This window comes from Rhopalosiphum maidis, chromosome 2 (genome assembly GCF_003676215.2).
Source record: "Rhopalosiphum maidis isolate BTI-1 chromosome 2, ASM367621v3, whole genome shotgun sequence".
NCBI classification, from domain to species: domain Eukaryota; kingdom Metazoa; phylum Arthropoda; class Insecta; order Hemiptera; family Aphididae; genus Rhopalosiphum; species Rhopalosiphum maidis.
In genome coordinates, this window is record NC_040878.1 from 53620711 (window position 1) to 53644981 (window position 24271).

The following is a 24271-nucleotide window of genomic DNA, read 5'->3' on the forward strand; positions in this document are numbered from 1 at the left end:
ATATTTAAATACTAGTATGCAAAACTATGAAAAAATTCTAATAGACGCCTGTAAGTATAGTTATTTTAAATATTAGGAATATACCTACATCTTTATTACATTTAATTTTACATATTTAAAATATATTTTTATATTAAAAATATAATATATCTATCTTACGTAGTACCTATCTATGCATGGAATATAAAATTGCTATACTATACTTAAAGGTTTTGTTGATTGTATTTAATTTGCTACGACATTTATTTTAAATGATTTTAATTACTGTTGATTATTTAAATAAATGTGTTCTACTACCAAATAACTAGACGAATAGTGGTCCACGTACAACCATTTATACTGCATGTACTAGTTTGTGGTGTAAATAATTTACGTCACAAAATATTCCAATGTTTTTTTTTATGTGAAAAAATTGGTTATTTAATTCAAAATTATGGCTGCAATTTGTTTGTGCATATTTTTTATTTTCTACTCGAAAAGGCACATGATGATATTAAATGTATAACCTATTTGGCGTACCCGACAATAATTATATTTTACCTGTCTATACCGATAAGGGCACTGATAATCATCGATAAAGAGTGCGGAAATATCATGAAATCCTCCAAAAATAGTACATCTTGAGAACTTACATGCAGTGTGTGTACACATATTTTGTGAATCTATATTTACTGAACATGGATTTTGAAATTAGTGAAATTTTCTAGTCGCGGCATAGAAATAATTTTATTAGTAAAAGTAATTTAAACTAACTAAGAATCGTGTTTAAAAACTTAATGGTTTTTATTATCGTTGTCCTAAGATTTTTAAAGGAAAAAGATACTATGTGCAAATACTTTTAACAAATATTAACTATTAACAATTATACTAAAGGAATGTCTATGCCCAAAAGTGCTAGTTGTTTTCTCACTTTGAGCTAAAAATTTACACATCTCCAAATTTACTCTCGTAATATTTAATTTTAAAATATTGTATAGGAATTTCGTTTTAATTAACGTCTTACCGAAGTAGTATTGGGTAGTAATAAGTTAGAAATAACACGATGAGATAAACAACTAAAGTGTGCGGGCTACCAATATAGTAACGCATACATATATCAATCTGTATAGTCGATTACTGGACAGTAAAACGGAGACTTGTCGAGACGTACGATTGTAACTATTATCTACTGTAATATGCCATAAGGTAATGAATACTTGTGTTTATTTCAATACGTGCATTTATATAATGACTTAAATTCAATTGAATTAATCCAATTTATTTTTAATTGTTTGTTAATTTATGAATTTATCACATACAATTTATGACAATCATTGAATTTTCTACCAAAAATTACTTTTTATACTTTACTTTAATTGTCCAGAGTATCGATGCGCAAATTATGTAAGGTAATTTGGTACAGGTACTATAACTAAATCCTTTAGACTATAACTACGTGTATCTGCATATATTTATATTAAATTTGCTGTTTGATTTCTTGGACCTAACGCCATACATTATCCATTTATAAAAAGTGAAAAATCATAAGATACAACCTATATTAGTTTTGATATATATTTAAATATTTTACGTTTAATTATCATTACAGAGTGTATCAGATGTAGCTTATAATTTATATGTAATGTCGTCGTACTCTAATTATATATTGCGATGTATACACTGCAGTACTGCAGTATTTATATATTATACAACAGGGGTGGCCAACATGAATGGTTTCGCGGGCCAAATGTCTAAATATATATATATATATATGATACCAAGAGCAAAAATTTAAAATAATAATAATAAATAATATATTATATTATATTATTATTGTTATATTAAAATAAGTAAATTTTAATTGTATAAATAAGACGCGAGCCGCATCTGACGATGAAGAGAGCCTCATGCGGCTCGCTAGATACAAGTTGGCTACTTTTGTTATATAATATAGACTATAAAACCTCGTAACAACAGCTTTTGACCGCGAATTTAATTCTTTTCTTTATTGATCACGATCATAATTTATCCTGTTGGTTAATAATTCCTTTATACCTATTATTTTAATTGACACATCGTATATTTTTTTCTAGACGATCGATTATACACAGAAGATAGTAAGTTTTAATTATATTTTTGTACCTACTGGGAGCAATATAGAAATGAAATGATGTATATTTCATTTCAAATGTAACTAGCGTACTATTTTTAATCATAAAACATTTTTATGTCGTTAGACAATTTATTGATCAATTGTCTTCTCGGTCATGCTACCTTTTGTTTATGGCAAGCATGTAACGTCAACCGTCTACTCTGGATAGTCATACACTATCAACATTTTATACACTCTTATCTAGGTCACAGTAAGGTTCTTTAGTAATTTTAATTTTAATATCAAGTTAGAACTTATATTATCTGAATATTTCTATGGTAATAATTTTGATCTCTTTGTTGGTCAGCAATATTAAGAAATAACTATAAAAATATGAAAATTATAACCTGGGTTCTGGAGACATATTCTTAATATATCTATTTTTAAGTCCTGGTTGGTAAAATACCATTATCAAGTGATGATTTATAATCATTTGAAGTTTTCATTTTTTTTTTCATAAATATAAGGTTCAGTTTTTCTTATAGATATGTATAATTTTTAAAATATTTACAAACAATTTTTTTTTTATATGTTTTTAAAGTTCCAAAACACCACAATTAATACACTAGAAGTATTTTATAGATGTTGTGATATAAAAATGTTATACTTTTATTTATTTATATTGTTAGAGACCACGTTGGCTTAGAATTGTTTTTCGTATAAAATAAGAAAATATTAAATTAAAAATTAACACATTTTTTATTTTTTGTTTCACACAGTTATACTTAAAAGTACTGATAATTTATTACTTATAACCTCTTTCACTACAAAACTACCAACTAGATAAAATTTGATATAAAGAAACCAATAGAAAAATTGATGATTGATGTAGTATTATTGATTTTATCAACAAAAAAACACACATTATATTATTATATAAACTTATGACATTCATAATTCCACTTAAAGTTTACTTGTGTGGTGTTGGTTGGCATTTGTAACATGCTGAGGGGGGGGGGGGTGATGCATTGGTATATTCAAATATAAGTGTGCGGCTCAAGTGGTTATTATATTTCATAAAATAAAAATTCAGTACAATACTGTCTTATATTTTAGAATATAATAATTCATTTGTTTGTACTATATACAATAAGTATAAGTAATATGTAGTATAGCACTTTAATTGTAAAATATGTTTAGTATATAAGCTACTATTATATAATATCTAGATAAGGTTAGTTAAGCAAGTTGTATTGAAACAACATTGCATTTTCTGATACTAAATGCTATTGCTATGATAATCCAAACAATGTTCTTTGCTTTCGTAGAGTTTCTGAGTTCGACAGGAATGTAAGTCTAACGGCCGACCGTAGAAAAGTTAAAGAGTACACTATCAAAATTTTATAAATTCTACACTAGGTAAACGGATTGGTAAAAAATGGCATGGAATACTATATAGTTTAAGGGGCAAATAACAAAAAATTTTGGGACAAATATATTGTACGCCCCCTCACAAACCTCAATGTTACAGTGTCCTGATAATAAATTAATAAAATAATGTATAAAAAACTGCTCAAACTGATCAACCTATTTCCTTAAATGTATTCTTCATATTTATTATTAATATTTTATAAACAATGGATCTACCTACAACTTTATTAGAGAATTGTAACTTTCGCCTTCAAAATTCACATTAATTTTAAGTAGAATATCTAAGGCACATTAATACCAATAGGAGAAAATATATTTCAAGGCAAGGGATACTGTAGTATCTCAGCACCCCATACAGTCCGTGCCTGTGTTTAGGTCACATTAGGCCCATTAGGGTTCTTTAGTAATATTCAATTTTAAAACTAAATTTAACTTATATTATCTGAATACTTCTAAGGTAATAATTCTGATCTCTTTTTGATCAGCAGTGTTAAGAAATAAATTATGAAAATTATAATTTGGGTCTTGGAGATATAGTCTTAATATACCAATTTATGTTTAAGACCTGGTTGGTATATTACAATTTTTAACCCTTATCGATGAGTGATTAATAAACATTTGAAATATAATAATCATACTAGCATATAAGTTATAAAATCATTATTCAAACCGTAGATTAATAATGTTTGTATATTGATATAACTTAATAAATTAACTCATTTATTTTTTAGATAATCTGAAACCAGATATAACAACAGAATGTAAGTTTTAAAGGTTTATGTATGATGGTAGTGTGATTTTCACGGTGTCACGATTCACGAAAAACATGATGGGGCATTGAAATGAATCTATTAATAATATTTTAGACGAATACAAAATGTATTTGCCATTGTATAATAAGACTAGTGTAAATCATATTTGTCAAATTTGGTTTGAATAATAAGCCATTGTATAAGAAAAATTATACCGAGAGGGGACAATCTATGGCCATTTAGAAAGCTATGGTTCTAAAGTTATCATAGATGTTTATATTCTTAATCATTTTGTTACTAGTGTCCTACTAAATAAATATGTATACTTCTAACACCCATTATACAGTAGATAAAACTTGCATAATTGTTCTTTTTTTATTTTAATATATTATTACTATAGTTAGAATGTAGATGACTTTTGCATTTTTTTCCTTTGATTCTATACAATGGTATCTTAGCTAAAAGTTTGTTTCACGCTCCCTTGATTTTATTTTGAATTTTTTTGTTTTTTAACGTCATTTTTTGTAATTTTTGTACAACGTGGGGGAATTTTCCTCAAATTTTAGATTTAAAAAAAAATTTGTATTATATTCAAAAAATAATTTTAATATTATTATTGTGGAGTTTCTGTTGTGATTAAATTTTTCGCGTACCGATAAGATTTACTGTTTGAGTGTTATACATTGATAAAACAAGACAAGTGCTCTTGTGACACCAATCATACACGCTTATCGAGTATTATATTTATAAATTGTATGGAATAAATGTATATTATTGTTTATTAATATTATAATTCATATTTTAAATAACCTAACCTTATTATCACACTTATCTCTAATAAAAATTATTATTTAATTAGATTTTTTAGATAATGTTTTAAGTTCATTTTTTAAAGTTTTTAAGGCATTTTTTCATTTTTTTAAGACATATTTGTGTGTTTTTATCCTAACTCTGATTATAATTAATTGTCCTTGTGCACTTCGTTGCCTTGAAAAATGGATCCATATTACATTTGGTAGCCTAATGGTAACCTTTAGTATAACGCAACTATAAATATTATTAGTTTCAAAATTCGGTGTATAAATATACAGAGTTTTGAGAGTTAATACTATAGAGAAGGGTTATATTATTTACTGTACGAAAATCAAGGGTTTTCTAAATTTAATCCATTAAGACATAGTGAATGCTCTTAATATTTCCATCGCGGAAACAAGACACACTACAAGAACTGTAATCACTTGAACGTAAAAGAGAAATCAGCGGGAATCCGTTGGAAATTTGAATCACGCGGAATCATTCAACAAATTCTATTGGATAATTAATAGATTGATCTCTTCTGTAACTCTATTACCTTTGTAATTGGTTTGAAATTTTGACATTCTTCTGATCCAGTCAATATCTCTGCTTGCATCTAATACTTCAGTTAATGTATTTAATATGACTATTTTTGGTAGTGATAAGATTTCAGTGAATTTAAAGTATAAACCTTCACGGGACAAATCAATTATAACCACGTATATATTATCGAATATGATGTTTTTGAGATTGATACTAACTTTGAATACCTATATCAACATCCATTTATATACCTACTAATTATACCTATTAAACTTATACATGGAGATTTATCTATAAAATATATTTGTTTTAGTTTCTGTCGATCAACTGTATACGTTTGAACTCATTTTTAAAATGAAACAAAGTATGTATCCATTAAAAAAAAAATAAAAATCAATCCATAAAAATACCAGAAATACATTTTAATGGATTTTAAAATATAATATTTATTATGTTTATTGTGTATTATAAATAACCAAACAAAACTCATATTCCGTAATAATATCATTATATTATAATAGTGTCTATTTTTCAGTTGACCTTAGGAATAAATCTTGTCAAATTAATATAAACAGCATTTTATTTTTTGGAAATATACCAAACTTAATAGCGAATGTTATATTTGATTTAATTAAAGTATTAACAATAGAAGCATGAAAATAGAATAAACAATAGCGTGTATGATATTCATATTATGGTTATAAAAATTATAATAATTAATTTAATAGTATATTTATATTTCGGTAAAATAGTGAAAAAGGGAAAAGTGAACATCATAAATATTATATGATTTAAATTATTCCTGAAAATGTTTCTGTCAGAGGCAATACACTAATACGATGTTAATCTGCGTCCTGCGAGACCATATTTAAATATTGCAGCGGTCATGTTAGAGTTATACTAATCAAACGAATGTCGTTTAATGTGAAATACTACATTAAATTAAATATATTAGTCGATGAACTATAAACGCTTTACTTCTATAAAAAAATTAATTCTCATATTGGTTTGTGAAATTAAATAATTATATAAGAATTTAATATTAAAATTATATTATATTGATTTAATGGAGCATTCAATATTAATATCTATATCGTTTTAGCTAAAATAAACAACGCGGAAACGTGGTGTAAATCAAATGCAGGTACTAGATACAATAAATAGTGATAATAATATGTTTTATAACGCAGTTTTTATGGTGACCACTAATTTTATTCAGCTTTGGGTCGTTTTAGAGCTGTGCTGGATATGTTATATGAATCCAAAGACACTAGAGTCTAGAGTACTTTTCAAATGTGTTTAGAATATAATTTAATAAGTAATAAAAAAGTAATTAAAAATATAACGTCAAAGCGTAATAAATGTATTATGCATTCTCCAAATAGAACGCATATATTAAAAGTATTTACAAAAAAAAAAAAAATTATTTTAATACATTTAATAAAATACTTACAAAACTACTCACAGGACATGACGAATGTGCTAATGGTCTCCGAAAATCCACACAGTCTACAATAAATAGAAGTCGGTGGTTTTTCACAAATTTTAATAGAGTTCTACTGCACTGCAATAAATGTTTTCCAATTCGTCATTTGTATATAAAAAATGTATAAACAGCACATTTGAGTAACCTGGAAAATAGACTAAAATAATAAACCTTAACCGCATTAAAACCCAGGAAGGATTCCTAGGAATCTATGAACGTTCATTCATTGAATTCGAGTAATTTAACTATATCACTGTTTAATATCGTTGCCTTTTAAATTACTTGGTACCTCTCTGATCATAAGACACAATAATTTGATGATGACAAAACTTCAGGTTGTCAATCCTGACATTTAAAGCAATAGCGATAAAATAAAAAAAATATTACAGAACACACTACCGTGCAGACTTTGTTATTTTTTAAATTTTGACAGTTCACTCATCTGTATAATTACTTTAGTAAATATATAAACTAACATTGATAAATTCAATATGTAGTTCAAATAGTTGAAGATACAACGGCAAATGAAACAACTGACAAACGTAAGTCTAAAATATATTAATTATTTATTAAAATATACATTTTAATTTGAGAATTTGCTCATAATATTGTTAATTGAAAAAAGATTGTACGATATTCCTACTACATTCTGTTATATACATTATACACATATTATATAATTCTTTTAAGTATAATATATTTAATCTAATCTAATCTAAGCTAATTTGTGATTGTCATCGCAAAAACAATGACACACGAGGAATTGTAGTCACTTGAATGTTAAAGAGAAATCAGTGGGGATCATTGGAAATTTAATATTATTAATACATAATTATTACATATTCTTCTTTATTTTTGTTAATTATTATTTATTTTTTCTTAATAATATTCAGCATCAATTGGTTTAAATGGTGACATTGTAGAACTTTGGAATGTTGAGATTCTAAAGAAGCAATATTACTGAGGCAACTTTTAATATCAATATTTGCGGTCAGTGACATTCTAGCAGGCTCCAATGAATTGAAAAATTGTATTGGATAATTAATAGATTTTTTTCTCTTCTATAACTCTATAGCTGTGTAAATGGATTTGAATTATTTGACCACACATTTCAATTGAAATTTATTATTGCTCGGATCTACTCAATTGTATGACTAACATTTTAAATAATAATATTTAGTTTTTAATGTTTTTTGATAGGCATCAATAGTTGAGTTGTGTGTGACACAAATGTTAACAATACTTACAACATATCAACTTTAAATATATTTACTTTAATAAAAATTCCCAATAATGATTAATAAATGTTTTTATTTGTTATTATTTATATTACTAAAATAACACACAATTTAAAAAAAATATATATTTAATACAACCATATCGAAGGATTTCAGTGGCTATAAAGTATAAATCTTCATCGGACGAAGTGGATCGTTTTGCATGAAATGATGTATAAATTGGTTCTGTAGTTTTTGAGATTAATATTAATTTCGGATTCATTGATACATATATTTGTATAGTTAAATATAGATATTTATTTATAAAATATATTTGTTTTAGTTCCCGAAGAAAAATTTACAACCGTACAATCAATAATTGAAAAACTAAAACAAGGTGCGCATGAATAGAAAAATTTAAAATTAATCTATAAAATTACATGAAACAAAATTTGATGAATTTAATAAATGTAATTAAATATATATAAATATATTAACTTAATTAATTTAATTAATTTAATTCCTAATGATTTTGTGATTTTTATAAAATATGGTCAACTAGTGTGTGCTTCTAAACGATAATATCATTTTATTTATGATAAACGAGGGCGTTATTGAACGGTTATTCAATTTTGGGAAAATTAAATGGAATTAACGAATAAAATTATACGGATTTGAAAGACGACTGCAAAATAAAATTTAAAATAAGACAGTTTTAAATATATCATGTTAAGTCGAATTTAATATTTAAACATTTGAATAATTAAAAAATTGAAATTATACATTTCACGCACTCTACTTTTATAACAAATTAAATTCCTGTATAGTTCGTGCAATTAAGTAATTGTATAATAATAATTTAATATTAAAATTATATTATATTGATTTAATCGGTTATTAAATATTAATATTTATATCGTTTTAGCTAAAATATGTGACCCAAATAGTTCTTGTCAATCAGATGCAGGTACTAAATATATTAAATAATAATCATAAAATGTATAATAATTAGACATTATTAATTTTACGTGTTGATCACTAAGGGCCTCCTCTTTTTTTGTATACTTTCACTACATACCACTACTCTTGACTTCCTACAGTCTTCGGAGTTCTTTTGATTGCCTTAATCACGATATTGTTCTAACGTGCTAATGGTCTCCGAAAATCCACACAATTATTCTACAGTGAACGGAAGTCCTAATTCTTTTTTATGAATTGCAACAGATTTTTACTGCAGTGCAATGATTGTTTTCCTGTACATTCGTATAAAAAAACTATGATCAGCGTTGTTGGAAAGATAACCAAAAAATGATACTAAAATAATAAACATAACAATTAAAATCCAGGAAAAATATTCTATGTTTAAATTTAATAGTCTATAGTATAGACTATATGAAAAGACCCATGGCGACACTAGTGGGGGGGCTTGGGTAGGCTAAGCCCTCCCAGTTTTATATGTTATCAATACTAGTGATGTAGGGGCAAAGCCCCCACTGGTTAGTGATATCAATATAGCCTACCCAGAAATAGAGCTCTAGTTGCGCCTGTGGTCTATAGTTCTTTACAATAGTATATTATTGTGTAAACATTTTTAATATTTAAATTCCGTTAGTTCACACATAAATATAACTTATCGATTTTTAATAAATATAAAAAATTAACATTGATAAGTTATCTTTGTATCTCAAATTGAAGACACAAAAGAAGGAACACTAAATGAAACAATTGTAAAATGTAAGTCTAAAATATATTAAATTATTAATTATTTATTAAAATATACATTTTACTCTGAAGATCTTTTCATAATATCTTCAATTAAAAAACGATTGTGATATTTTATTACTGAACATTTCAATCACAAATTATAATACCTTTATAGTATATCAAACTGAATATGATAGCTGATTTACATTAAATTTAATCTGAAATTTACTGATATTTCTTGATAATTTTTAGTATGTTAAACATTTTTCTTAGAATTTATGTTAATTATCATAACTACACCATAAATCGCTTTTACAATATTTCTAGTATATATTATAAGTTATGAATTTAATAATTTCTTTAGTTGATAAATATTATATCACTGATAATAATTAATTTAATAATTTTGTTACAATGATGGTTTGCTGAAAATTTCTTATCCTTGTATAAATAATATTATTTTATGTTAAGTAGTATAATTGACAATTAATATTTGCTAGAATTATTAATAATGTGAGATTAAAGCACATTTCATCTATATGATCTTATAATCAATCAAGAAATAATAATAATTACCGTAGCATTTTGTTTTTAATTTTATAGTCTGTATTGGTAAGATATAATACATAAATATATTTATAATATGATTATTGATAATAAATAATTCTATAGCATTATATTTGATGACATTTAATTATATTTGAATTAATATGCTGTAGGACAATTAATTATTATATAATAAACATTTGGACATCTTACAATAACTTACATTTTAACTTAATTCTATGCACAAATATAAATTATTAATTTTATAAATCCAGTTAGTACGCCATGATATTTTACATTGTTCTAATAATCTGTCGATTGCAATGTCCATAGAATAAAAATAATTAATAAATCGATTGACATTCAATTAAATATTTGACGCTCTGGAACTTTTGTGCGAGTGAAAGCCATCGTTTATCTCTTAGTTATATTATATTCAAATGTTCACTATAAATGGTTATTATAAATATCAGCTGAATTAGAATACTAAAAGTTACAGACATAATATATATTATATACTATAAATTAAAATACCTTCGTTACGAAAATTACAAAATTTGATTTTAAATCATTTTTTTTATTAGCTGTCTTAATAAGTTCATGTCAATCTTTATTTTGTATACTAAATTGTTCTTTGAATACATTTAATAAATAATGTAAACATATTTTTTTTATAGAGGAACTAAAAGCAAGAGGGTATGTTTGTAAGTAGTTAATTCTAATTAAAAACTTGATTTATATATGTAAGAATATCAAATATGTGATTTAAAAAGTTTCGTTTTAATTTCATAAATTCTATTGAATTTTTTTTATTTTTTTTTTTACACTTTTTACTTATATTAACTAATTGAATGTACTTTGATTAAAAAAGAGTGATGGTCAAACTGCAATATTCGTTGAAGGATGGGATTTAACAGAAATGTTCAAAACAAAATTAATAAGTGTATTATTAATTCTTACTTACGAACGTCACGCCGTATTTAATAGCATTATATTGGTATATAAATGGTATTTAGTTTATATTGCCATTTTCGATCAACGATTAATGAAATATAATCAGGTTTCATATAATTAGGGGTTTAAATTAAAAATTTTATTTTAAATTAATACCATGTTTACTGTAAAGGCAGCACTATAAATAATAAATGATTTTTGTCGCTGTGTAAACTTGAATTATTTAGAAATAAAATTATTAATGAACCAGGACGTAACTTAAAAATCTATACAAATAAACGGTGATCGTTGGTGTTTTATCCAATGCGGTCTTCTGTTTAAATTATATCTAAATAACAATTGTACAGTTACTTTTCTATGTGAATTAATATATTACTACAATGAATCACGTCATTTACCTCGAAAATATATTTTTATATAATTAACGCAATTATTAAGTAGTATCGATATAAATCAAATACAAAAAACTATTCTATTATGGGTATATTGTGAATAAAAAAAACTATCTAATTTTACCAATATTTTTTAATGACACTGTAATCGCTATTAAGTATTAACCAATTACAAATCTAAATACTATATAAATGGATATATTACACTGGTTTATAATTTGGCTCAATTCCTTACAACAGTGTAATAATTTTAAATAATTATAACAAATTGATGTATGTATTGACATAATTATAATCTTTATCTACCTATGTATATACTATAATACTATAAAGCGGTAAGTTTGTGAGTTTGTTTATAGGAAGTAATCGTTGAAACTGTTACACCGATTTTGAAATTTCTTTCACCAGTAGAATGTTAAATTATAAGTGACATATAGGCTATAAAGGATTGTGAGTTATAATATTTGTTAATCAATACTGAGGAAAACGGGCCGACACGTTAATTTGATGGCATTCATTGACCAGGCGAATATCCAAAAATATTTTTTTTGTTGTTCTATACAAAATGCCACGGCATTTCATATCCATCTCAAAAAAAACTTAACTTAATGAACTTTGACTAAATTGAAAACTTTGATAAATATTAAAAAAAAAAACAATAATAATTATTAACTCGATACCAATCAACCGGACAATAAATGGTTTTTTTTTTTAAATGATGCTTTTAAATAATCAAAATGTGTAGAGACAACGGACAACCCCGGTCCAGAGAGCTATGTTACGTTGATACATCGGAAATATCATCTATAAACTAAAACAGAAAATCAAAAATATGAATAATCTCCACGTATTACATAAAATAAAAGTGTAAGGTAGCCAAATTTAATATAAATACATTTTGTACGTTATAGGGACAGCTATAGAATACTATATTATATAAAAATAAATGTTTTTAACTATGCACTAACATATATCATCGTCAGTTTTAAACCTGTTACTGGAAAGGACATCTAATATTTTGTCGAAATATTTTTTTTTTTTTGAATAACAGCGCAATTTGGCCATTAACTAGTTTTTACTTGAGTTTACTTATAGTTTTACCATTACCTGTTTTTTTTAACCCGATTACAATTCGACTAAAATAAGTGTAATTCAATCGAATTCAAAGCATACCTACCTATAACTATTTTTCAGATAATTTGGGAATATTAAACTATGCATTTTTCAAGAAAGAACCTAGTGAGTATTATCGTATTTTGATTTTAAGAAAACAATTCTTCTTTACGGATATGTTATCAATAATACAAAAATTAGTATTAAGCATGAAGGTTAGAGATATATCTCTAGCCTTCATGGTATTAAGTATGCGATTTCTATGTTCTATGATTACTTTACATTTATATTATTTATTAGTACAATATACTATAAAATCTTGTGATGTTCAGTACTAATTGGTAAATATTGCCTATTTTAAAATACCAACCTGACTATCTAACCATTACCTATTTTGAACCAGCATTATATCAATTTCGGAAATACAAACTTCATTATAGCATACAAATCATACTTTTTATTAAATAATTTACTTAGCTTTAATAAATTTAAGTACTTAATTGTTGTAAAACAGTATAATGATACGTAAGGTCTTCAGGAGTATAGGTTAGGCATATTTCTAATTTGTAAATACGGTCTAATAAAAATTTATTTTTATGTGTATTTCTTATCGAAAGGTTATTTACGTTATATACAATAACAGTGTAACAAATTGCTGATTTTGTGACTTAAAATTGGTTGTATATAATACCTATATGAATTGAGAATTTAATTTTTTTTCAGCATTATCATCAAATTATACTAATTATCTTGCTGAAGTGGGTAGTAAACGTATGTACTATAATTATTAATGAATACCAAGTAAAAGCGTATGAGAACATTTAACCTGGTGACTAATACTAATATTATTGAAGTTGACAAACCAGAAAACGCATCAACAAACACACTGAATATGGAGGAGACTGGTACAGTAATTTTTTTAGCATTATTATCATATTATACTAATTATCTCTATACGGAGATTAAAAAATATATGTAGTATAATTATTAATGAATCCCAAGTAAAAGCGCATGGGAACACTTAAATTGCTGACTAATACTTATATTACAGTAGCTGGCAGTGTTGAAAAAACAGAAACTTTGACTGATGAAAAAGTATTAAAGGACACACAGGATTTACAGTCTGGTATAGTAAACGGATAGTTATCATCCCATATTACCTTCACACCAGGCACGTATACAAAAAAAAAGTTACCTAACCCTAGTGAGAGGGGAGGGGGGTTGAACCCCTCCCCCTGTATACGCGCTTGCTTCACACTAAGACATAGTTAATGCTCATAGACGTATTAACAAAATTTCCCTGATTCTAAACGGTGGTAAACTTAAAATTGATTATAAATATAATATCTAGCTGCTACCCACGAACTAACTCTCTAGTTTGCGCTACTGGTTCTAACCACAAATATATATTTAGGACTTGTTCTACATAAAATATTATGCTTTATATACTAATGAAATTTAACCTCTAACCTTATTTTCGCGAAACTGTACTGTATTTCTTACAAGTAGTCAAGTTATAAATTCAAAAAATTCAAAGCATAGAGTAATACCTACTGTTGGCGAGTCGTAGACTATGATACATGGTAAATGACAATAACTATATATTTTGAATTATTGTCTCCTATAAAAAATATGATGCACTGTTTTTATAAAAATATATTATACCAAGAATATATCAACTGTTTTAATTTGTTTCTAAAAAATATGGAATGGGTATTTCGCAATAAATTTTTATAAATAATAAAAAAGAATTAAGTTGTGTTAAAAAAATAAGATTTTGCTACTTGAGGGTAATATTTAATAAGGTTACCATTTCTTATGTAATTTTTACTAGTTTTTAATTTTAGTCAAGATACTAAACTCAACTGAATGGTGTGAAGTTCACAAAGGTATGTATTTTAGTATATTAAGACGCTATGTATTTTATGTCTATATTTTTCAAATACCTATATTATATTTTTACATGTTTAAACCTTAACATCGTCTGAAGAGAATGATATGTATTTTGTACATAAATTTTATTTAATGGCGTTAAAAATCAAGGATTGTTTATAATATTTTGATGTGTTATTATTTTATAAGCCAAAGCATTGTAGTTATTTTGAGATAAAATAATTGATCTTAACTCACTATACCTATATCATATTGATTGATTTGCGATAACAATTTTATTTGTTCTAATTATCAAATATAATATACGCAAACGATGAATGTATATAGGTATATACATATCTTTCTTCTACTTTTTATATTCGTTTTAGATTTTAAAATACTATCAGTTACCATTGTTATCAAAGAACAATGGCAATATAGCAATATATTTATAAAATAAAATTATAATATTAATTTTAGGTATGAATCTTAAAATACTATTAATTACAATCGTATCTTATCACATAAATTGTAAAAATTGGACTTATGTTCGTTAATAAATAAATAAATATTTAAAGTATACTTAGAACAATTTCCAATTTTAACCTATTTAGTTGATACCTATGTATCATAATTGCTTAAATTTATATAAGTACTTTAAACATACAAATAAAGTCAAAAGATATCATATCTTTCATTGACATTCTAAAATACTAATAATATGAAACGTATTAAAATAATCATTTATATAGGGGTAAGATTACATAGAAATAATATTTTAATCATTAAAATATCAAGTAAAACGGTGTATAACTAATAAATGTTTTATAGTGATGTAAAAATAATTATTAAATTTGGTCTAGGTGAAATGCTAGGATATTCAAATGAACGAAGAGAAAAATTAGAAAGTAAAAGTTTATCATAAATTAATTTTGATTCAAATTCATTACAATTAATTAATACCTTTCAAAAATTGCAAATTATTTATTATAAATTCAAAGAAGCGACCACGCAATGTTTAAAATTAATTTTCAGGGTTAAAATTTCGTATAAAATAACATTTTGCGCGTAGAATTTTATATTTTGTGTAGAAATACTATGATTTAATTTTTAGATAATTTAAAGAACCGTGAGGAAGTATTCTTAAATCACTTATTTACAGGTAAGGAAGGAATAGAAAGTACTATAACGTCTATAACCAATAAGATTGTTTTAAGTATTTATTATTTTTTCTTTTTGTACATATTATTGTAATTGTTTGTATATTATTTGTATAATATGCTAGTAAATTATATTAAAATAAATAATAATACAAACTTTTTTTAATATTATTTAGTGTGCATTGGTAAGATATTTCGTAAAAGTACTTACATTAGTAAATCTATTAATATTTATATTATTTATACTAATTATGATTAGAGCAATCAGTTCTTTGAAAATTGAATTTATCAATTAAAATATACAAAATCAAACATAATAATATTACAATAATGTTGGAATACAACACATATCGATAGACGATTATATCACATAAATATATTATAATATGTTACATTAGAAACTGATCAAATTGTAGTTGGAATATCTACTAATATTACACAGTTATATTTTATTTGTAAAATTTTTATTCATAGGAACTAAAAAATTAATTATTCGTTATTTGTCGATAGTAGTATGATTTGAATTACATGATGTATTGTGGATGAATAAAAAAAAATTGTAAAATATCTTTTACCTGTCGACGTCGAAATCGTATCTTATCAAAAAAAAATTAGTAGGCATTCGTCTCTCAAGATATATTGGCAGAAAATGTTTGTGTAATATTGTATTGACCAATATGTAACATAAATATATTTTTAACTTTAATTAGTACACCTAAAAACTCGATTAAAATATGATTTCTGGCTAAAAATTATAATATTCACAGAGTAAATACTTTGCAGCACTAATATTATCGATAAAAAGCTGGCAAGCTGCTAACGTCTTATAACTCAATATCAAAAATTTTTAAATAGTATAAGTACTCAATGACGGTTACATTTTTGTTTTGATTAATTGTATTTACTATTTACTCTTTATTTCCTAAATTATGTATAATTTGTCCTTATAGCTATATTAACAGCTGATGGGTTCATTAGTAAGTAACTTAATGAACTACGATAATTTTATATAAGTTAATAATAATTTTCTATATTAAAATTAAAAATGATAAGATTTTTGATTATAAATATGAAATTAATACATGGATATTACAAAAATCAAATACCTATATTAATTATCTTAAATGTATGGGTGTATTAAATTATTGTCTAGATTGTAACACAAAGACTTTTTTTTATAGATTTAAATGGAGCAGATAATTATAAGTTCTCTACAGTAGAAACCTGTAAGTGTAATAAGTTGCTTAAAATTATTGAATCCATTCTTCAAATGGTTATAAGAATATTAATTAATGACCAATTTATGTTTAGTTCAACAATAAGGCATGTGAAATGCATATTTTATCCAATATATTTTGTTAAATCTAATAGAAATTATTCCATTAGATTTTGCTAAATTCGATGGAAATTAGTTCATTAAGTATGTTTTAAATCCAATTCAAAATAATATTTAAAATACAATGAACATTTTATCTGCTATTTTATAAGAGATTATCTTAAGAAACCTAAATGAAAACAAACAAAAATGAATTTAATTACGTATTCATTTGGATGGTTGTGTAACGGTATGTTGTAAGCCTATGCATTATGATATACACTAATTTCTTTTTTCTATTAAGTGTGATAGAATTTGTTCTCGATTGTTCGTACTTTCTTTGGAAACTGAAAGTTTAATTAACATATACTCATTTCTTACCTGGATAATAGTATATGGTGTATTTCAGTATGATCATGAAAATGTTTTATATTTTCTACAGTTTTCAATTTTCAGAAAAATAGAATAAAAAGACTTATTAAGTAAAAATATTTTTAAACTCTTATCTCATATGCCCAATATGTGTATAAATTATGATTTTTTTTTTTTATTATTTTTGAACGTTTCTTGCGATAAAATATAGAAGATAGATCATAGAATCACTTACAGATCTGTTTTACCTACTATTTATACCTGGTGATTTATCACTGTGTTTTTTAAGGAACTTGTGAATGATTTTGTAAGAAAAATATGGGAGATACAAATGTTAGTATCGATTAATACAAGAAAAAAAGTTAATATAACTACTGAATATACATTTATTTATTCCCCAAACGACTAATAATAATAGAAACATTTTCAAAATAATATATAGAGTCTATTCTATATAGATTATAGAACATAGGAAATACGAAATTGATTATTATTACCGGATCTAAATGGTTTCTATTTTGCGTGTTCATACAAAATACCTAATTTGTCTGTAATAAATTTTACAGATTTTATAAAACCATATACTAAGTATCTTGATGAAGAGGCTTCTAAATGTAAGTGAACTTCAAAAAGAATAATATTTTTATTATTAACATGCCACGGTTATTGCGAAAGGTGTTTCTCGTAAAAAATTACACGTAATCCAAATATCTTCTTAAACGCTATCCATTATTGAAAACCAGAATTAAATCTGATTTGTATAGTTATTGAGAAACTCTCCAACCAACTACCTATAGACATTTGTTATAAGATAGATAGGTATATAAATAGATACATAAAACATTAAAAAAAATTCTATATACGTTTATCGGACATCTCCCATTTCGCCGAATTCTTTGTTCGAACTTAGTGTATTTATAGTAAATTTTTTTAACTTATTGTTTTCAACATTGGAGAAGTTTCATGTTATCTTCAATTTTCAGAATTCTGATATAGTATAGTATTAAGACCGTTTCAAATTATAAATACTTCATTGTATTTGTTTATCACTATATAAATCACAAACTTCATAACCAAGGCCGTAACTGGGAGGAGGGTGCAGGGGTCCAGACCCCCCCTTCCACCAAATTTTTTTTAAATTACGGCCTTGTTCATAACCATGTTTTAATACAAAATAATTTAAAAACTATGTGGTGAAATGGTCCAGCGGCAAAATAGTATAAGTTTGGAATCCACATGAAACTTTGGTGAAACGGGACACGACCTATTTATCATAGTTATCATAACAACGAACTTGTTAAGCTTTAAAAGAATAATAGAAGTATAAAATAGAGAAAAATAAATCATAATAGAAATGAAGGGAGATTGTGATAGTGTTTAAGTGTAATAACAATAATACAGTAATTATACAGCTATAATTCGTATACGTTCTATGTACCAATAGTCATGATTTATACTAAAAAAAAAATAATTTAAATTTCAATACTATGAAATATATTATACAATTAAATAAATGTTACATTTTCATCAAATAACAACAATATTTCTCTCTGTTTCAGTGATCGATGAATTTGAAGGAACGGATAGCTGGTGTAAGAATATATCTTGTTAATCAATAATTGTTTACCTACCTAATAAATTATAAACAGTGCTATACAACTTATGTATGCTCCTATATGTGCTAAAAATGGTCGATATATGTAATAATAATTTACATTACATCTTAAATTATATCAAATTAAATAACTCCGATTGTATTAGATTACTATAGCTAATTATTAAAACTGTTAAAACTATTAGTTATTATTTAAATTTTATTCGTTAGGGACGCTGGCCTTTTTTACTTGATCTCTTTTCCGATTTTCAGTTTATTTCATTATTTCTGATAATAAATCGTCCAAAGATGAGAATTTAAATTTATTTTTGATTAATTTAACTTTCAGTACAAGTAGGTACTTTTAATGCTACAGAAGTAGTTATATTGTTACAACTTTCAAGATAAAACATGTGTTATAAAATAACATTATCATAGAAAGATTAAATAGTATAATTATATTGCATAAATAATTTGTGCCTTGCTTTTTATTTTAGGTCGTAGAAACCATTATGTAGTAGGTAGGTAATACAGTTATTTTAAATACTGAAAGAAAATTAATTTTTTTTGTTTTTGTAATTTGCTAGGAATACCTGAATACATACTTTTAAATTTATTTTGTATATTGAGTTATATAAACTAAAAACGTTATCAATATATCAACAATAAGGGAATATTAGTATACTACTAAAATCATAGATTACAAAGTTCTTCATTGTAATAAACTAATAACTAATAAAAAAATAAGTAATAACAATTTATTTGAATAGTTAAATAAATACCAATTTACTATATTTATAATGCATATAAATTGGACACACATATTAAAAAAATATTAAATGGGGTTTCGATTATTTAACTAAAACAATTTAATTTTTGTTATACCATTTTATTTATAATTATAATTAAAAATTTAGCGAAATTTGGTTATGTTAAAATATTCCCTTCCTTAATTCCTCAAGAAGATAGCGAAATGTTTGAATAGAGAGTAATTTAATTGACAATATTTTTTGAAGTTAAATCAATATAGCTATTAATAACCAAATTTTATAAGAAACAAATTTATATACAAAATATTGCATTTATTTAGAAATATATTTGTATACGTTAATTTTTTTATACTTGAAAAAGGTTAGATTTATAATAACTTCATTTAACTTTTATACTAATATACTGAATTTTCGTTTTATTCTAGGATGTCTAAGTATGATTATATATTTAATATTATGCAATTTTATATTTTAGAAAAAATAAACTTAACAATTTTATTTTTTTATCAATTAACTAATTAAAATAATTATTTTATTATTAAGTACTTCCAAAAACTATAGATACATATTTTAATAATACATAAAAATATGTTCATAGGTGAAAATAACATAGAAGTCCCCCCTGGCTTACGAAGGTTTATCCCCCAAATAATTAAAATAAAAAATTAGATATGTTAAAATTAAAGTGATATCAAATTGTCATTTATATTTAATTAATATTTTAAAATTCTGAGTAAAATCTACTAGATTTGCAAGTTTACTACGATATTTATATGTTTTTATGCTACGGATACATTTCTGATAGATATGGACAACATAATTTATCTGAATATCTCTTAAATCAAAGATTACTATACTTTGTTACTTTAAAGAAAAAATATTATTATAACTATATTCAACAAATGCTTTGAAATTATTGGGATTCAAACATTAAACGCATATAAAAATAATTGTTCAATCCATTAACTACGTAATTTGAAATATTGATACAGAACTATATGTGATGAATCTATTGGTGAACGACAATTTTTTTTGTATTTTTTTGAAATTTTAATTAGTTCAAATTAAGCAAACTGAATTGAAGATTTTTTTGTACAATTCTTAAATCTTAAAATGGAAAATAGTTTTTATATGTTTTTTTTAAATTTAATTATGTACAAATTCTTCTTAGATCCCAAACCTTATTATGCGTACCTATTATTATAGTACGTAATTAATTCAATACGTTGGTGGATGGTAGCTAAAAAAATACGGGTATAAGTTTTAGTTTCTTAGAGTATTTTCTTTGTACTGTACAGTTCAATCATTAACGTGATAAAAAGTTCTTTAAAAATGTAAAATATTGTATCGTGGTAAGATATACGAGGAGTACAAAAGTATTGGATGCAAGCTTTTTGCAACCGAATATTTAAGTCTCTCTTCTAAATATCATTTCATGAGTACGTAAAGTAAATAATAATATTATATTTATAATACATAATATTATATTAACAGATGTCCTTATAGCAGCCGGATACGCTGGTAAACATTATACATTTATTATTATTTTAATAAACACGTTTAACTATTAACCGAAATTATAATATTTATAGTTATTGTTTTCCTTATAATACAACTAGGGTAAAAAGTCTTATTTTATGTTATTATTGGGTTTTCACTGATTAATGTGGTATAATATGGATTTAAAATTATTATTTTTTTTTATTTTTGATTTAATATTGATGAAAAGATTTGAGAATAAAAATTTAATTTAAATTATTAAAAAAAAGGGTTGGCAAGTGGGTATTGCCCCGTTGTATAGTAGAGACGGAGAGTATGTCACTATAATGGATGTGTTAAATTTGAATGCAATTTTATACAAAAAACGATTCATAATCACTAATATTATATTTAGTTTAATAAATATTCAATTTATCCTTAAGCATAAGATATTAATGTTGACCTATAATAATTACTTGTTGAAAGTTATTAAAAATATAAATATATTTAACCTTTGAACTATAGCCAATATATTATGGAGTTAATAAATTCTTAAAATCAGTGCAATATGTGTTTGGATAAAATATTTAATAGAATAGTGTAGTTTTAGTGGTTTATAATGTTGTTCCTGACCAAATGACGATACATCGTTGTTACTGCATACATTTTTACTAATTAATTCCTATGAAATATCGATGAAAATTTAAGTATCTTGAACTTTTTGTTGTTGAAAATAAATGTTGACTAAAATGATTACTGAATGAATAAAGTATTTTGTGAACTAATTTCTAAATTCATTTTATTACGCTATAATTAACTTATGTAATAAATGAATTGGTTTGTTTTTTTAGAAAATAACACTGGTAATCAAAATTACGAAATTATCGAGGCTGAACTTAAACGTCGTATGACAATAATCGGTAAATAATTTAAAGCTTTTTTATCAGTTTTAAAATAATAATTTTAAAAGATTAATATTTATTTTTATATGTTTATATTTGAAATTATGCTTAGCTTATATAATTTTCATTGGTTCAATTTCTATAATTATGAATTTTGAATCCAAGAAATGTTGGGCCTAGAGTTATAGTCAAAGTAATGCTCTTACAATGTACGCACTTACCTTAAAATTAAAAAAAATAAAACACAAATAAAAATTATAATATTGAAGTATTTTTAATATTGAAATATTTAAATTGAAAATTATTGTATTGATATATTATAATGTATATAATAATATAGTCTGAGAATAATAATAATAAGCAATAAGTTATTTATAGATTTCAGCAATTACGAAACTAATAAAGCAAAATATTTAAGAATAATTAAAGCAATGCATTCTTCTGAAGGTAAGTTTATTCTTTTACTAAAAGTTTTATCGAGGTTAAAATAATATAACCTGATACGCTACTAAAGTCTTTAAGTATTGCTAAAAATTAAGATAATTATATAATAATGCGCCCAATATATTTTAATCATTACCTACTTAATTCACATTTATTAGGCAATATAGTATGCCAAACTATTGAAAAATTAGTTGATGAAGTGGTAAAAAACGATAAATTTAATAATTAAAGTATTTTTTAATATTTTCCTTGTATTTTTGATCTTTTACACACATGTATCTTTATAAATAATTGAATTGTAATTTAAAAATATAAATATAAATTATTCTTATTTAATAATACGTACCTATATTGAAATATATATCACTATATTTATTTGTTTGATATTGGTTGTATGCCACCTCTCTCACCACAACATACATAATATTGTAGCATATTATGCTACAATATTGAAAAAAGCTATTTAAAAAAAAGTATTATATTTTTTCTTATTAATAGTAGTTATATTCTCAAGTTTCATAGTATATATATGTATTAAGATCCTATATTTACATCACATAATCAAAATATAAACTAAACAACTATTTTTAAAAAAAAAATAGAGATAGCACAAGACTACTGTATGAAGCTATTAGATGAAAAGAATGAAAATAAAGGTATATATTATATATGTTTATATTTATTTACATATTATATTTCACCTTTTAAGTAATTCCCAATATTTCACTCTTTTAAGAACTTCAATTTATACTCATAATTATGACTAAAATGTTGCAGTATACAACAGTCCCAGTTCAATAGACCTAAATATACTGAAAATGTAGACAATAGTCATAGATTATAACGATATCATGTATATGCAATTGCAATTTACATCTACTTGATTAGGGTTAATATAATAGTTGTTTATCTAATTTATTTTGAGTTCATACATTTAGTTATGTATTAATCCATAATACGCTAATAATAATTCTTAAACATACTTTTTGTTTTGTTTTTAGAGATATTGTCTAGTACACCTGATTTTTGCAAGCAGTGTAATAAATAAAAATTATAAATAAATCACTTAAAATAATTAACTAAGATCTAAAAAATAAGTTGTAAAATCAGATTTTTTTAAATTATTTATTATTAATATTGTTAATAAATTTATTAATATTAGTTTTTACAAGAATTCTGTAATTTTTCATACAAAATTATCATGTAATTATAAATAATTGAAATAATTTACTCAAAATACTCTAGAATTAGAATAAACTAATGAAATAATATTATAAACAATAATTGTGTACTAATAAATCAAATAGTATTTTTATGAAATTATTAAAATTCATTGTTAATTTGTGTTAGTTATTTATT

General features: G+C 24.2%; 1 protein-coding gene across 3 annotated transcripts; it reads left to right on the top strand.

Moving 5' to 3' along the window:
- On the top strand, positions 1-24021 carry LOC113553104. 3 transcript variants are annotated; one of them, XM_026956258.1, is made up of 30 exons: positions 1-50; positions 2073-2096; positions 4234-4263; positions 5906-5956; positions 6695-6736; positions 7576-7620; positions 8639-8692; positions 9221-9262; positions 9991-10029; positions 10603-10611; positions 11223-11249; positions 13086-13130; positions 13728-13775; positions 13859-13909; positions 14056-14130; positions 14852-14893; positions 15740-15784; positions 15991-16038; positions 16213-16221; positions 16987-17013; positions 17218-17262; positions 18290-18337; positions 19283-19315; positions 19815-19838; positions 20513-20521; positions 21582-21608; positions 22418-22486; positions 22847-22915; positions 23515-23568; positions 23914-24021. In XM_026956258.1, the coding sequence occupies exons 1-30, from the start codon at positions 17-19 to the stop codon at positions 23958-23960; spliced, it is 1212 nt and encodes a 403-aa protein (XP_026812059.1). In that variant the 5' UTR covers positions 1-16; the 3' UTR covers positions 23961-24021. The 3 variants fall into 3 exon arrangements, with proteins under 3 accessions (XP_026812059.1, XP_026812060.1, XP_026812061.1); XM_026956259.1 differs by having other exon boundaries at positions 14059-14130; XM_026956260.1 differs by lacking the exons at positions 23515-23568; positions 23914-24021 and adding an exon at positions 23071-23156.
- Positions 24022-24271: the final 250 nt, after the last annotated feature.